At 47.6% G+C, this 16,051-nt stretch overlaps 1 protein-coding gene across 3 annotated transcripts in view; it reads left to right on the top strand.

Annotated features, from left to right (window-relative positions):
• The window catches only part of Cnbd2 (cyclic nucleotide binding domain containing 2), a 51,768-nt gene that overhangs the window by 17,544 nt on the left and 18,173 nt on the right, over positions 1 to 16,051 (top strand). For all 3 annotated transcript variants that reach the window (XM_055602270.1, XM_055602271.1, XM_055602272.1), the window contains exons 4-8: positions 3,820 to 3,873; positions 5,236 to 5,399; positions 8,811 to 8,967; positions 9,335 to 9,486; positions 12,090 to 12,228. In XM_055602270.1, coding sequence (XP_055458245.1) covers positions 3,820 to 3,873; positions 5,236 to 5,399; positions 8,811 to 8,967; positions 9,335 to 9,486; positions 12,090 to 12,228 — 666 coding nt within the window. The remainder of the gene's footprint in view (positions 1 to 3,819; positions 3,874 to 5,235; positions 5,400 to 8,810; positions 8,968 to 9,334; positions 9,487 to 12,089; positions 12,229 to 16,051) is intronic.

Genomic DNA, 16,051 nt, shown 5'->3' with positions numbered 1-16,051 from the left:
TAAGGCTTCTCCCCCTCAGGGAGAGGTGATCAAAGAGCCAGCCACTGAGTTCATTCATGTCAGAGACAGTCCCTGTTCCCCTTACTAGGGTACCCACTTGGAGACTGAGCTGCTATGGGCTACATCTGTGCAGGAGTTCTAGGTTATCTCTGTGCATGGTCCTTGGTTGGAGTATCAGTCTCAGAAAAGATCCCTGGGCCCAGATTTTTTGGTTCTGTTGCTCTCCTTGTGGAGCTCCTGTCCCCTCCAGGTCTTTCTATCTCCCGTGTCTTTCATAAGATTTTCTGCACTCTGCCCAAAGTTTAGAGTCTCAGCATCTGCTTTGGTACCCTGCTGGGTAGTCTTTCAGAGGCCCTCTGTGTTAGGCTCCTGTCCTGTTCCCTGTTTTCTCCCTCTTCCAATGTCAGTCCTGTTTTCCTTTCTGAGTGAGGATTGATCATCTTATCCAGGGTCGTCCTGCTTGCTTATCTTCTTTAGGTGTCCAGATTTTAGTATGTTTATCTTATATTATATGTCTAATATATACCATGTGTATATATTATATGACTATATGAGTATATACCATGTGTGTCTTTCTGCTTCTGGCATACCTCACTCAGGATGATCTTTTTTAGTTCCCACCATTTGCCTACAAATTTCATGATTTCCTTGTTTTTAATTGCGGGTAGTATTCCATTGTGTAAAAGTACCACAACTTCTGTATCCATTCCACAGTTGAGGAACATCTGGATTGTTTCCAGATTCTGGCTATTACAATAAATCTGCTATAAACATGGTTGAGCAAATGCCCTTGTTGTATACTTGAGCGTATTTTGGGTAAATGCCTAGGAGTGGTATAGCTGGATCTTGAGGAATTCCTAATTGTCTGAGAAAGTGACAGATTGATTTCCAAAGTGGTTGCTTTTTTTTTTTTTTTTTTTTTTTTAAGACAGCAGTCTAATTAGTAAGTTAAGCTTTAGCAAGAGGTGGAAGCAGTGTGCTAGCTGCAGAGGCAGGACACACCTCTCCTAGAGACATTTTAATGAATTTATTTTCTGGCAGTGCTGGTCAAAGCCGACAGGTCTTCAGCTGGGCCCTGAGAGTAGAACACAACCTTAACCCGTGGGACTTGGCTTTGCTTTCCAGAAGGATGTTCTGTTTCTCAGGGTGGCGGCAGGAAAGAGTGGGGCTGACCCATGGGTCAGAGTGAGGGGTGACATCAGGGGTGTGTGAAGTCAAACTGTACCACCATGCCCAGTTAGCGTGGCCTCCAGCAGAGAAGAAGCTTTGCCACAGTGACTATAGAGGGCCACGTGGCTGTCGACCGGAGACTCAGGGCTGGGTGGAGAGAGCCAGAGACTTGTCTTCCGTGGAGGGTATGAGTCTGTATTTCTGAGCACCTCTCTTCTTTCGTGAGCTCCTCTTGAATTGAAAAATGAGGCGATGGGGTGAAGGCAATGTTGTGTAAACTTTTCCTGGGGAGATGAAGACAAATATCTACTCCATAGTAGCAACAGCAGAACAGTTCTACTCAGTGGTGGGTGGGTGAACCACTGAGTTTATTGGGCATTTTTTTTTAATTTCTTGATTCACTGCAGATATGTCTGTGAGAGTGTCAGATTTTGGAGTAACAGTTGTGAGCTGTCACGTGGATGCTGGGAACCGAACCCGGGTCTATCTAGCAGAGCAGTCAGTGCTCCAAACCGTTGAGCCATCTCTTCAGCCCTATTGGGCTTTCTTATAGAAGCATGACTGAGGAGTTACACAGAAGCATGGGTATATACACCTCTCAACAGCCACATCACTGAAAAGCCCTACCCCAGCATGGATGACAGCTCCGACACAGCTGGATAGATGGAACTCTGCCCTGAGTCACCCTTTACAGTCCCTCTGCTCCCGTACCCTGGACATCACATGTAGGTGGAGCAGAACGCTTCCAGCTGGCAGCAGGCGGGGAGCGGAACTCTCAGGTGATGTCTAAAATCCTCCTCGCCATCTCTCTCTCCATGAGGGACCCCACGGGCCCCATCTTGAGGGTCTCTGGTGAGTAGTCACAGCTGCTCTCGTGGAGGTGGAAATGGCTGTCATGCTTGGAGGACAGCATTTCACAACAGGCAAGGGATCAAACGTGCTCCAGGGAAACATCTGAGGCCTTCTCTGGAGAATGGGCTCCTTGATTGGTTTTCTTCTACATTGCCTCTTCCTATGAGTTCTCTTCCCTTTGTGTCCTTCCTTAATCTTGCAGGAGACGGGGTTGGATTAGTTCACTTCTGAGGTCTCTTGTCTTCTTCCTGGTATGCTCTAGCTTGGCCACTTTTTATGTGGCTGCTTCGGGGATAGGGAGGGGAGGGCCTCCCTAGCACTTGCTGACAGGGAAGCCTGCTGAGGAGATAAGGAGTCCGAGGTGAGGAAAGGAAGGAGTGCACCAGACAGTGGTCAGGGGAATCTTACAGCTCTGACTGACTGGTGATCAGGTGCTTTTTTATTTACAGAGGTTTCACAGAACAGATAGATGAATGATTATCCAAGAAGTACAGATTGTGTTTGATTTCTCATTTCATGTCCAGGGTTACAAGTTCAGTCACAATGAGAAAATATAAAAACAACAGATTTTTTTATTTATTATCAGCCCTATAACTCCAGTTTAAATAATCTAAAGAATGTCTCCTCCAAAGGAAACACATTTATTATATGACAGCCTGCTTTTAGGCTGAGAGTATTCGCAGTTTTAAAGCATTTCAGAAAATATCTTAACTGGTCTTTTTATGAATAGCAAGTATTAATATCTAGCTCATTTTACTATATTGTTTTATCATCTCTGCTATAAAGTAGAAGTTTATTTTAGTGAATCTGTCTTATTTACTGAATGTTATTTCTGCAGGGATATACCTTGTATGACCCCCCTGTCTTTAAACTACATATTCAGAGAGCTCTGAGTATATTTTAAAAGGAGGCCTTGAATCTGTAGCCTGTTCTGCTGGCCAGAGTTTGTCAATTGTCTCTGTTCACCCTGCCCCAATTATATTGTTTGAGTTTGCTCAGGGGTAGATACTCCAAGAAGCTTCCTGAAATAATGGCCTCATTTAGGAATTTCCAGCTTATTAATGCTTATCTATGTTTAATGATCTCCAGGCATAAGGAAGACTTCCAAATAGGGCCGGATAAAGTTATGTTTAGAACTTTCCTAAAAAACAAGACTCACCACATAATTTTCTCAGAAAAAGACATAAAATGAACCATAATGCAGAAAGTCCTCAAAAATGCAACATGCAGAGACCAAAACACAAAAGTGAGAGGCAGAGTAACAGTGATTGCAACACTCAGCTCAGCTTCGCTGGAACTTTACCAAACAGCTGTGCTGGCTGCATGACTTTGGAGTTTTCAGTGGATGTGGCTGTGCCAGCCGGCCCTTAGGCACACTCAAACAGTGTGGAGCTTGATAAAACCAATTTTGCCATATTGACTAAATGGAGTGCCAGGACGAAGATGTCCCATGTTTGACTCACTTCAGAAACTTAACAAAGCTTGACTTCACCTGACCCGCCCCGCTCCACTTCCGTGCCATCCAGTATTTTCACTTTCCCCCTCTTCCTTTTCTCCCTTATTCCTCTTTCTCCCTACTGCCATTTCTTTCTCTCTACCATGTACTTCCACCTTCATAATACGTCGATGCCGGTGTAAGACAGAGTCGGGGTGAGCAGATCACCAAGATGCCATCTGGATGGAGGTTCCCCACGGCTTCCTGTCCGCAACAGTGGCTCAGGTAGATAGAAGGGCTTCCGATGCAGGCCTCCAGGGGCAGTTTTACTGACTCTCTTTTCTCTGCCTCCTTTCTTGCAGAAGAAGAAGCAAGTTCGCATCATATTTAATACCCTGGAATTCGCTGCAGAGGAGGTGTGTGGAGCACTGACTTTTCCGTGTGTGGGGGTCCGGGTGGGTCTGCCCTTCTGTCTGCTTCAGCCTGGAAGAAGTACCAGACAGCTGGTTTTAGGTCAGGTTCTGCCACCACTAGTGACACTTTAAAGTAGCCACTTCGTTCTGATCACAGTGATCCTGTGCCCTGGCCCTAGCATACCAATTGTTATCGCTGTTTAACTGAGAAGAGCTGATCTGGGAGAGTTTCTGGGCTTGGAATTCTGGGGAAACAGCAGAAAGCAAAACAGAGGACATGAGAGGCCCAGCCAGAGGAGAACACAGCCAGGTGGTGGGGAACCCTGTGGCCTGTTTGTGAATTCTGGTTTGGCCCTGAGCTCTCTGAGGAATGCAGGCATTCCTGTCTCCCTGTGTTGGATGTTCTTTAAGTGGTAGTCCCACTCTGACAAGAGAAGGGCTTTGGGCTATGTGATGAGGTCTCTCATCTCAAGCATAATTAATTACCTTCCTCTTATCTAACCTCCAAGTGCTGGATATTAAATAAAAATTTAATATCCAGTGTTAAAGTTAAAGAAACCTATTTATAGGAATCAGTCATATTCTCACTGGTTCAGACCTGACATGACCCTGTCTCTAGTGGCCGTTTGGGCTCTTCTCTGAGGAAAGAAGGAGAACAGAACTTCATAACTGGTACTAGAGCTCCCTGTGCCTATTCCATGCTCCACCCCCGCTCCTTTGGAGGTGTGGGTCCTCTTACTTAGCTCTCCAGGACACAGTCTGATTTCTCATGTGCCCTCATTGGTAAAGCTTTGTGAAGGAAGTCTTCTGAATTCCGTGTTTCTTCCAGTTTTTTCACATCAGCAGATGCCCAACACTAGGCATGGAAGGGCTCCAAAAATTTACCCTGATTTTCCTCCACCCCCCGGAGAAACCAGGGACCTGTCTAAGCACCACAGAATTCCAGAACCGAGGGCCCTTCTGTGCATATCAGTTGAGAGAAGGGAGGGGCTTCGGAAGGAATATCCTCACTGGTTGGCTGGGCCTGTGGAGAGTTGGGCCTGAGTGATCTCTAAACAGAAGAGCATGTTAGCTTTGACAAGGACAGCTCTCCCCAGTGAAGGAAGGACAGCCCCATACCCTGCCTTGGCAGGTAGCAGAGCTATCCGTTTAATGAGTTTCTTCATCTACCAGTGGGAATGATTCTTGGGCAGGCGAAGCTGTGGTGAAGCTGTGGCAAAGCTGTGGTGAGACAGGTGTGTAAGATGCTTGCTCTGACGGTTGGCACACAACCTTCAGTCCATGGTAGCCTGTGTGTAGTCAGGCTACACACAGGCAAGACTGTGGAGAGCTGCCAGCGAGAATCCTCTGGCCGTGTCTCCCCAGGGTCACTTCCCTCCGAGGGTCATTCATATCACGCGGAAGAAGCCATCCTGGAGGACAGAACAGGAGATCCAAGCCCTCTGCAACGTTCTTCAGGTTCTAGATTGCTATCGCAACTACGCACAGTCCCTGCAGCTGCTCCTGGCCAAGGTCATGCGCTTTGAAAGGTCAGTGAGAGGCCCAGTGCCCGACTCCCAGCCCAGGGTGGGACTAGGCAGGAGGACCCTCCAATGGGAGAGATGTGGTGGGTCACCGGAGTGCTCCCTGGTAAGGGCAGCCCACAGCTTAGTCACTGAGAGTCCTTGCACTACAGTCAGGAAATCTGAAACCATCTGAGAGGCTTCCAAACCCACCTAGCCCAACTCACATACTTTTCAGGTGCAGAAACCAGGGTCAGTGAGGGAAAACATTCATCTTAGCCACTGTGTCTCAGTCCATTTTCTGTGGCTACTAGTGCTGTAGTTGGGGTATTTATAAAGGAAAGAGGCTTTTGGCAGATAGTCTGGGTCAAGGTCAAGGAGCCACATCTGGTGATGACCTTCCTGCTGGTAGACCCCAAGCATCACGTGGTGGAAGTCAGGGAGCCTGTGAAGGTCCTTTAGTCTTTTTAAGAAGCGGCCAGTATTTGACCATGACACTTTACTTTGTTGATTTATTCTAATATTTTGTTTGTTTGGGGGATTTTGTTGTTGTTATTGTTTTGGTTTTTATTTGTTAGTTTGTTTGTTTGAGACAGGGTTTCTCTGTGTAGCCTTGGCTATCCTGGACTCGCTTTGTAGACCAGGTTAGCCTCAAACTCAGCAGTGTAATTGTCTCTGTTTCCTGAAAGCTGGGATTAAAGGTATGTGGCAATACACCTGGCTTGAATTTACATTTGTTTGTTGGTTTGTTTGTTTTTGTATGTGTGGCGGTCAGAGAAGAACCTGCAGAAGTTATTTGTCTTCTACCATATGGGTTTTTGATATTGAACTTGAATTGTCAGGCTTGGTGGCAGATGCCTTTTCCCACTGAACTATTTTGCCAGCCCCCCACCCCCAAATATTGATTCCGCTAGGTTTTATCTTATATATTTAAAACATTAGTCTTTACCGCTCTATTAAAGGGCTCGTAACTTACACTATCACGGAAATATCTTGTACTGGAGATGTCATGGAGGTCATATGGAAATACAGCTTGAAAAGCCACCTCAGTGGCATCCTAGCAGATTGAGGTTAGACCCAATTTGAGAATCCAGGGTGTAAAATCGCTGTAGATTTGTGCTTTGATGACCTTCCTCGGGGCCACATGCACGGTTATCTATAGATCTAGACTCCTTTTGACTGACACATGGTCCTTTTTGACAAGGGCAGGATGTTCCCTGGGCAAGATGGCGTGGCCATGAGTTTCCTAGAGAAGATAGTATCAGATGGTTTGATGAGTGAAATGCTTGCCTCCAAGCCTGACTCCCGAAGTTCAATCCCCTGAACCTATGTGTTGAAGGAGAGGCAATCCCACAAGCTGTCCTCTTCCTCTGGCCTCCACACAAACACACAGCAATGAGGAGGTCATAAAATTAACTTAAAGAGTAGGTGGATTTGACAATGGACATGGAGACCAGGACATTTCAGGTAGAGAGAACTATTTGCTTTGTTCAAGTCCAGGTGACGAGCAGTTTTTTCTGTAAAGATTCCATAGCAAAAGAACAAGAATGAGAGAGACAGGGAGACAGAGGAAAGGAAGGAAGGAAGGAAGGAAAAATGAAAGAAAGAAGAGAGAGAAAGAAAAGAAAGGCAAGCTGACAGAATGGTGTCAAGGAGGAAAAAGAAAACTATGGAGCAAGCAGATAATGCCACATCTGTCCTAGTGTGACTCTCAGCAAGTCAGTTAACCTTCTGAGCAGTTAACCTGAGCCTTGGAATTTTCATTAGTGAAATAATGATAATGTTGATCATATCAAGACAGAGAGAGCTGGGGGAAGGTTAAGCAAAGAGATGGTCACTAAAGGCCCCTGCTAATTGCCATCCATTCCTGGCACTAGGAATTAGCATTTTAGACTGAAGTTTTCAGCTGTAGAGAAAACGCAGCCCCAGGGAAGGCCTTGAAGCTTTGCTGGTTTAGCAGGACAGTGTCCGCGGGACCCCATCTGGGAACTGAATATAGGCCTCACACACAAGCACTCACTCTGTCTCTGAAGAACACTCCCAGGCTTTTGTTTTGTTTTGTTTTGTTTTGTTTTGTTTTGAGGTAAGGTTTTACTAAGTTGTCCTGGATGGCCTCAAACTCATTCTGTAGCCCAGGCTAGCCCTGAACTGGAGGTCTTGCCTTAGCCTTTCAGCTGATCTGCAGGCCTGTACCCACAGGCCCAGCCTCCCTTCCCATAGTGCTACAATGGCTGCCATAGCTCCTAATGGCCACCTCCAGTCTGACTGCAGGGGGACGGATTATCTTGTGGGTCAGCCTTAGAATTCTTCTTCTTCCTTTTTCTTTCCTTCCTTCCTTCCTTCCTTCCTTCCTTCCTTCCTTCCTTCCTTCCTTCCTTCCATTCCTTTCATTGGATTAGCTTTGCCTAAAATCATCAGTGAGGTCTGGGTTTAAGAACTGTTAATGAGGGATGGAGAGATAGCTCAGCAGTTAAGAGCATTGTCTGCATCTTCCAAATGTTCTGAGTTCAATTCCCAGCAACCACATGGTGGTTCATAACCATCTATAATGAGATCTGGTGCCCTCTTCTGCTGTGGAGGCACACATGCAGGCCGAGTACTGTATAAATAATAAATAAATCTAAAAAACAAAACAAAACAAAACAAAAAACTGTTAATGAAGTTGGTAGCGTACACCTGTAATCCCAGCACTTGGAAAAGCAAGAGGCAGGTGTAGCTCTGTGAGTTCGAGACCATCCTGGTCTACAAAGTGAGTCTAGGCTCTCTGTCAGCTTCTCTCTCTGTGTGTGTCCTAGGCACCCCTTTCTCTACTCCCCCCTTCCCTCATGGCTCACTCACTGTCTCTACCCCTTCAGGACCTCCCTTTTTCTCCAATAAGAATCCTTCACACCAGAAAACAAACAAGCAAAACGAAAGTGAGTCTAGGACAGCCAAGGCGACCCAGAGAAACTGTCTCGAAAACCAAAAAACAAAGAACTATTAATGAATCCTATTAGCGCTAGGATTGGATGTCTGAGCCCTAAGCGGAGTACAGATCTACTGGAGAGAGGGTGCCTAGGTGTGTCCTGTGTAGTTCACAGACAGAAACAGAGCTTCAGCCCACTCAGAGTCACACAGCCAAGTGCAGGACTGGGACTCGGAAGTGGGACTCTAAAGCCGGTGCTTATCCTTGGTCAGTTTCTCTACATTGTCTTGGCCTGCTGTCTGCTGAGCACTCACAGGTGCTCAGACAACAGCGAGCCAGACGGAAGCAGCGGCTGCTTCCAGGGAGCCTCCGCCTAACTGAGGCAGGAGGCTGGCCAGGTGTGAGTTGAGAACGGGATGGGCCGTTCTGAAGTCTTCTCCAAGGCTGTGGTGCCTTCCTGTCCCAGAGCAGGCAGGCAGCGCTGAGTCCGGAGCCCTTCTTAATTAGAGGTCATCCTCCGTGACCTCTCCCAGGTTTGGCCGCAGGCGCGTGATCGTCAAGAAGGGGCAGAGGGGCAACAGCTTTTACTTCATCTATCTGGGCACGGTCGCCGTGACTGAGGATGAAGATGGGAGCAGTGCCTTCCTGGACCCTCACCCGACGCTGCTGCACAAGGGTGGCTGTTTCGGGGTAAGTGGGGACTCTCACTCCTTGGGCTCTGGGTGAGGGTGGGGTGGCAGGACTCCTGCTCCAACCTCTTATCCAGGCCCTGCCTGCCTTGTCACTGGCCCCTGTGGCCCCCAGGGCCCTTAGCTGTCAAGTGAGTTGGACCACAATGACCTCTCCACCTGACACTTAGGGAGTATATTCACCGTTTCGCCCCCGTAGTCACAGGGATGCCCTAGACTCCACCAGTGTCCTCCATAAAGTGTGTTCGGGGAGGAATGGGATTAGGGAGGGGGCGGGGGGCAGATTTCTAGAGGGCCAGAGGCAGGGAAGATGGGTGCAGGACTGGGTGTGGCCTCACCCTTGCCCTTGTCCCGAATTTCCCCACCAGGAAATGGGCCTTTTGAGTACAACAGTAAGGAGGGCCACCGTGGTCTGCATGGAGGAAACAGAGTTTCTGGTTGTAGACCGGGAGGATTTCCTTGCAAATAAACTGGATGATGAAGTTCAGAAGGAAACTCATTATCGGTACAACTTTTTTAGGTAACTCCACCTCGTTCAATATCCTTTCCTCTTCCCCTGCTTGGCTTTTACCCTTGACTGGAAACGTACTAGCGTTTGCTGTTGGCCTTGGGAGCCCTGACATACATACCCATCCCTAGCCAACTTCTCTATCTAGCCGAATATGAAACATTGCCTTCATATCAGCTCAAATATCCCTTTCTTGTGGAATAGTAAAAATGAATGAGAGCAGCTGACACAGAATGAGCACCTGTTGGGCCAGGCAGGGTGCTGAGCACTTTGCATTCCTGTCACATCTAGACTCCTACTCCATCCTGTGAAGTTGGATTTGATTTTTGTTTCCTCTGTGTGAAATGAGTATACCAAGCCTCAGGATGATGACACACCATGTCTAATTAAATTATAACAAGGCCCTGGTGACACACACCTTTAATCCTAGCACTTGGGAGGCAAAGGCAGGCAGATCTCTGAGAGTTCAAGGCCAGCCTGGTCTACAGAGTGAGCTCCAGGACAGCCAAGGTTACACAGAGAAACCCTGCCTTGAAAAAAGCAAAACAAACTCAACCAAGGTCTCAATGTTCTATTTCACTTATGCACCCCATTGGTCATCACCCAAAATAGATAGGGTGGCCTGTCTACTATTCTATTGCGCCTTGGGTTCCTTAAAAATCCTAACCATGGGACTGGAGAGATGGCTCAGTGATTAGGAGCACTGTCTGCTCTTCCAAAGGACCTGGGTTCAATTCCCAGTACCCACATGGCAGCTCACAACTATCTATACCACCAATTTCAAGGAATCTGATACCTTTACACTAATGCACATAAAATAAAATTAAATAAATTATTTTTAAAAATCCTAACCATACTGACTTTCCATTGTGTAGTAATTCTTTTTTGTTGTTGTTTTTTGTTTTGCTTGTTTTTATTTTTATTTTTATTTTTTTGTTTTTTTCAAGACAAGGTTTCTTGACTGTCCTGGACTCACTTTGTAGATCAGGCTGGCCTTGAACTTGCAGAGATCCACCTGCCTCTGCCTCCCTGAGTGTTGGGATCACAGGTGTGCACCACTGAGCCTGGCTTGTAGTAATTCTTTTGGTAGTTTGCATGCCGTATCTGACAGTAATGTGCTGACAAGAACCAGATCTGACCTTTCCACCATTGTAATCCTCCTGTTACCATTGTGCCAAGCACACGTGATGCTCATAAAATAAATGCTGACTAAATGAAGCTGTACCGGATGGAGGCATCTAACCCCTGTGGCTGGGCCTGGGAGGTAGCATCACCAATGGGATAAAGCCTAGAAAAGGCAGGGACCCTGAGAGGAGTGGAAACTGTGGGAAAATAGGTCTGACATCCAACCCTAGCTCTTAGGCTTACTAAAAGAAAAATTATACTGACTGATTAAATCTAGTAGCAGTAGCGCTTATTTGAACAAAGCAAATAAAAATAAAAACAATGGGAGACTCATGTAGGTCCCAGAATGAAAGCAAATTCTGAGGATCCCAGCCAGCAACGTGATCAAATGCAACATGGAACTTGAAGGAGAATTTGATGGCTGCAGCCTAGTGAGTGGTGTGTTATGTTTTAGCTGGTTTGCAGTTTAGCAAGCTGATTCTGGAGGACCTTTACTAGCCACAGCCCGTTGCTGGGACTGTATCAGTTTTTTTCTGAGCTGGGGACATACCCCTTTCCCCCGCCAAATCCACAGCCTCATGTTCTAAGATCACTCGGTGTAGCGCCTCAGCTCTCGGGTTTGGTCTTTTCATAATATGGGCATGATTAGAGCCCTCTCCCCAGGCTGTCAGGATAGAGGGCAGGGCCCGGTGTATGGCACACAGTAGGTGCTCTTCTGGGGATGCTCCTCCTTATCCTTCTTTCTAGACACCCCTCTGACGTCAGAGCATGGACCCTGTTCCCATGTCTTGCTCATGGGAAATGAACTCAGCGTGTCTGATGCCTGAGTGAGCTTGAGGTAACCATCTCAGTCAGCCTGAGTCCGTAGAGTTAGAGCTGAGGAAAAGCCATCATTGTTAGCAGGCCATGGAGTCACCAACCAGAGAAAGGTAGTTCGTGACTCATGGTACATGAGGTCAGGGGAAGAGATGCTCTTTGGAGGGGGCCTTTATACAACTCCGAAACAACTCCAGACATCTTCCCTCTCCTCAGGCTCAGAGCTAAGTGTTGTCCACAGGCCAGAGGCCGCTAGAGGTTTGTATAAGCTTGGAGACCTAAGGTAGGGCAGGACTCCTTGGTTGGGAAGCAGGTAGCCAGCAAGCTGAAGTAAGAAACTACCTGAGAGAGTAAGGAACTGTTTCTTGGGATGGGACAAGCCTGCAGAGCCAGAGTTGTAAGATGTACCAGACACAGAGTTTGGAAGACCCTTGGATAGAGGAGTGGAGAGGAGCTAGGTACTATCCAACTCTCAGTGCAGAGTTGTCTGAGTGGCCACAGGGAGAGGCCCCCGGGTAAAGATGAACGCCACAGACTGGGTGAGGTGACAGAGTGTGACACGGTAAAATTTCTCACCCCAGGCATTTTCTTAAGAGTCAAAGAACAAGGCCCCTTTCTGGAAAGTTCAAATATTGGGTGACAAGTTCTAATAGGCTTGCTTCCCTCTTCCCCAGGAAGTTGGATCTGTTCCAGTCTTGGTCTGATGACAAACTCTGGAAGCTGGTGGCCTTGGGGAGGCTAGAGAGGTTCTCCTATGGACAGTTGGTGTCAAAAGACTTTGTGGATTCGTCGTTTATCACATTTATCTGTCAGGTGAGAGAGTCTGATTGGGGAGCAAAACTGGGAAGAAGAGACCTACCCCTGGCCAGACCTATCCCACAATCTGTGCATCTCTTAGCCTTTCCTGACCTTCCACGCACTGGCTTCATGCCTGCTGCAAAGCGCGGCTCACCTCAGCGGGTTGAGTGAGTTTCGGAATGTAGTGTGCTCCTGTTATTTGGAGGTAGGGATGGGCGTGCATTTCAAATGTCGGACACTGTGTAGGGCCTAACTCTACAGACTACATCTCTACACTCAGATTTATAAGTTAAGCGCAGGAAGAGATTCATGGAACTGTTCCTTACCTTTCATGTGGTGATGGAAGACAAAATTTAAAGAAAACTGTCTAGAGGGGTGTGGTGGCCCATGCCTTTGATCCCAGCTCTAGGGAGGCAGAGGCAGGAGGATCACTGTGAGTTCCAGGCCAGCCTGATCTACAAAGTCTAGGACAGCCAAGGCTACAACAAGAAACCCTGTCTCAAAAAACAAAAACAACAACAACAACAAAAAGACTATGGGACTGGAGATATGGCTCAGTGGTTAAGCACTTACTGCTCTTCTGAAGGTCCTGAGTTCAATTCCCAGCACCACATGGCAGCTCATGGTAACTGTCTGCTGCCACCATCTGGTATGCAGATGTACATGCAGAGGAAGTACCCATATACATAACATAAATAAGTAAATAAATAAATATTTTTTAAAAGAAAATACTTAAAAAAAAAAAAAGAAAGCATTCTGACCCTTCTTTGGCATATTGGCATAAGAAATCACAGTCTGTGTCTTGGAGCCACTGTTAAGTCAATGAAGTTACTCGACAGTGAGCACTGTGGCCCTCTGACAGTTGGGTTGTTGACCGCCTCACAGGCAGGCAACACATGCATGAATACACCAATCTACCGATCGTGGTTCGTGTCCCAGGCAAGGCAGAGCAGGGCTGTGGGAAATAGACTCGTGGTACTCAGAAGGCCACACAATTCCAGACTCACAATTTGTGTACTTCTGAAGCTTTCTATTTCATATTCTTAGACTAGGGCTAGAGAGATGGCTTGTCCGTTAAGGGTCAGGCTCACAACCAAAAAATACTCTTAGAACTGTGGGTAACTGTAACCACAGCTAAGTTCTTGCTTATGTTTCACAGTTTGGGTCTCACTTTGACCTCACAGTAACCTCCCAAAAGCTGGGAGGGCCCTCATTCTCATTTTACAGAAGAGTAAACTGAGGCTCAGGACTACGAAATGGCTGTCCAAGGTCACAAGGGCTGAGGCAGGAAGCATGGTTCAATTTGGGTCTAGCTGACTCCAAAGCTGTTCTGGAGACCCGGGATTGGAGTTGCCCTGCCAGCTCCTCAGGCTGCGAGTCACCAAAGCTATTTGGTGCATTTTGGCAGAGGTTCTGCTGGTCCGGGGTATGAACGGACACACAGATTGGGAGGGCGTGCTTTCTCTGCCTCTTCCACTGGATCTGGAGCACCGTCCAGGTTGTCAGTGCCAAGTGCCAATCGATAAGTGATTTCCAGGGACTTGAGAGGGTTGCTGCGAAGCTGGTGTCTTTAAAGGAACCTCTGGAAAGAGGCGAGGGAAAGACCGGCCTCAAGTATTGAACCTGTAGATCCAAGGAGTGCATAAGCTTGCCGGGACTGGCTTGAATGGGCCTGCCATCCTATGAATTGCTAACCCAATACTTCTTTTGTTGTTTACCTGGTAACCTGGCATCTATAGACATTTAGAACACTCACGTAGGAGACATGGGATAACAGCTGGAGCTCTTTCGGATTCATTCAGCTCCTGCAAGCAAGTCCAGAAGCCTTCAGTCAGAAGCAAAGCCGAGCTGGTCTGATCCGCTTTGTGGAACCGCCCGAAGCACGCCGACTCTTCCTGTCCAAGCCTCGAACAATCCCACAGCATGAAACAAATGCATCTATCCTCAGCCAGGAGGAAACCGAAGGGAATGGTCTCTCTGCAGGGTGGGGGCCCAAGCACGTGGCTTATCTGTGGGACGTGGCTTATCTGTGGGACGCACGCTCACTGTAGCCTGCCCTGCAGGGACTTTGGAGCAGGAAATGACGTGGGTGAAAGTTCATCTCAATGGGGAATAGAAAATCAGATGGGGGCTGGAGAGATGGCTCAGTGGTTAAGAGCACTGACTACTCCTCCAGAGAGCCCTGGGTTCAATTCCCAGCACCTACATGGCAGCTCATAACGGTCTGTAACTCCAGTTCTAGGGAATCCGACACAAGCATACATGCACTCAAACACCAAAAAGTAAATTGTTTTTATAAAAGAAAATCTGGACAGGGAAAGGTGAAAAGGAAAGCCTTTTCTAATGACCTATGACCTGAATATAATGAAACTTCAAAGATGTTACTGCAAGTTAGAAGTATAAAGGGACCTGCCACTTCCTCTTACACACACACACATACGAACCACTATTCAGCCGGGGGCAGTGGCACAGGCCTATGATCCCAGCACTCTGGGAGGCCGAGGCAGGCAGATCACCGTGAGTTTGAGGCCAGCCTGGTCTACAAAGTCCAGGACAGCCCAGGCTACACAGAGAAACCTGTTATTCACCATCCACCCCTCCAAGCTGCAGCAATGAAGTTAACTACAGACAGATTTGGGAAAGGAACTCCAGAAAACATTTCCATTCCATTGTGACGTCACAGACATCAAATGGAAGTGAACAGTGGCTCCTCCCACCCATGGAGTGATTAAGAAGAGGGTGGGACAGGACACTTAATCAGTATTAATTGGATAAGGACTATGTCACACGCCTGCTGTAAGCCAGGCAGTCGATGGTTTGGAAGACAGTGGGAGGCCCAAGCTTGACTGGGCAGAATGTCTGAGTGAGGAAACAAAGGAACCAGGTGTTTCGGACACCCAGAGGAGGAGGCTCAACCAGGAAATCCTGCGCTTGGCAAGATCTTTGTGCCTAAATCTAAAATGACTGCTCCCTCCAGAAACCTGGGGCTATGGTGTTGTAAGAAGGAAGAATTAAACACAAAAATGACCTCGGGGCCAGAGAGATGGCTCAGGGAGTAAAGGCTTGCCACCACGCCTGATGACCGGACTTCAATCTCTGGGGTCCACACAATGGAAGGGGAGACCCAGCTCCTGAAAGAGGTTCTCTGACCTCCACGCCGGTGCTGTGGCAGGTGTCCCTCTCCAGAGAACCTACGCCATGGACCAGCAGGTGAGAAAGCTGCAGGAGGTCTCAGTTAATTGACCGAGGTTCGAGTGAGGGTGGTCAAACAATCGGTGGCCTGTGTGAGGTCTAGTAAACTCACCAGGGAAACTGTCAGCTTCGTTTGTCAAATCCTGGTTGGTCTATAGAGATGGGTTGGTGAGGAGTTCAGACAGTTCCAACAGGCGCGGCTGAGAATGGGCAGGGCATGTGGAATTTCTTGTAAGTGTGCATATTTATTCTGTACAGGCAGTCTCGACACCCCCTATTTTTGCCGTGCTGGGGATTGAACTCAGGCCCTTGCACGGAATAGGCTAGAGATCTGTCGCTGACAAACATTCCTTTTTAAAAGCTAGTTTGTGTTAATTGTACATTTTCATACGTCAGCCATTGTTTCATTTTGGAGTCAGGGTTTCCATATGTCACCCAAGGTGGCCTTGAACTCTACCTCTCCAGTGCTGAGAATATATGCGCCCAAACCTGGCCTGATACACTCTTTATGTAGGTAACATTTATATACATGAACATGTGAATGTTTGAATGTTTCCCCCGTTGTTAAGCTTATCAGCGCCACTAGAGGGAGCCTTGTTCTTCCTGGCCAGGCCGGGGGGGGGGGGGGGGGGGGGGGGGGGGGGGG

The sequence above is a fragment of the Psammomys obesus genome, unplaced genomic scaffold, assembly GCF_907164565.1.
Source record: "Psammomys obesus unplaced genomic scaffold, mPsaObe1.curated_primary_1811, whole genome shotgun sequence".
Classification (NCBI taxonomy): domain Eukaryota; kingdom Metazoa; phylum Chordata; class Mammalia; order Rodentia; family Muridae; genus Psammomys; species Psammomys obesus.
This window is presented reverse-complemented; position numbering and strand designations above follow the sequence as displayed.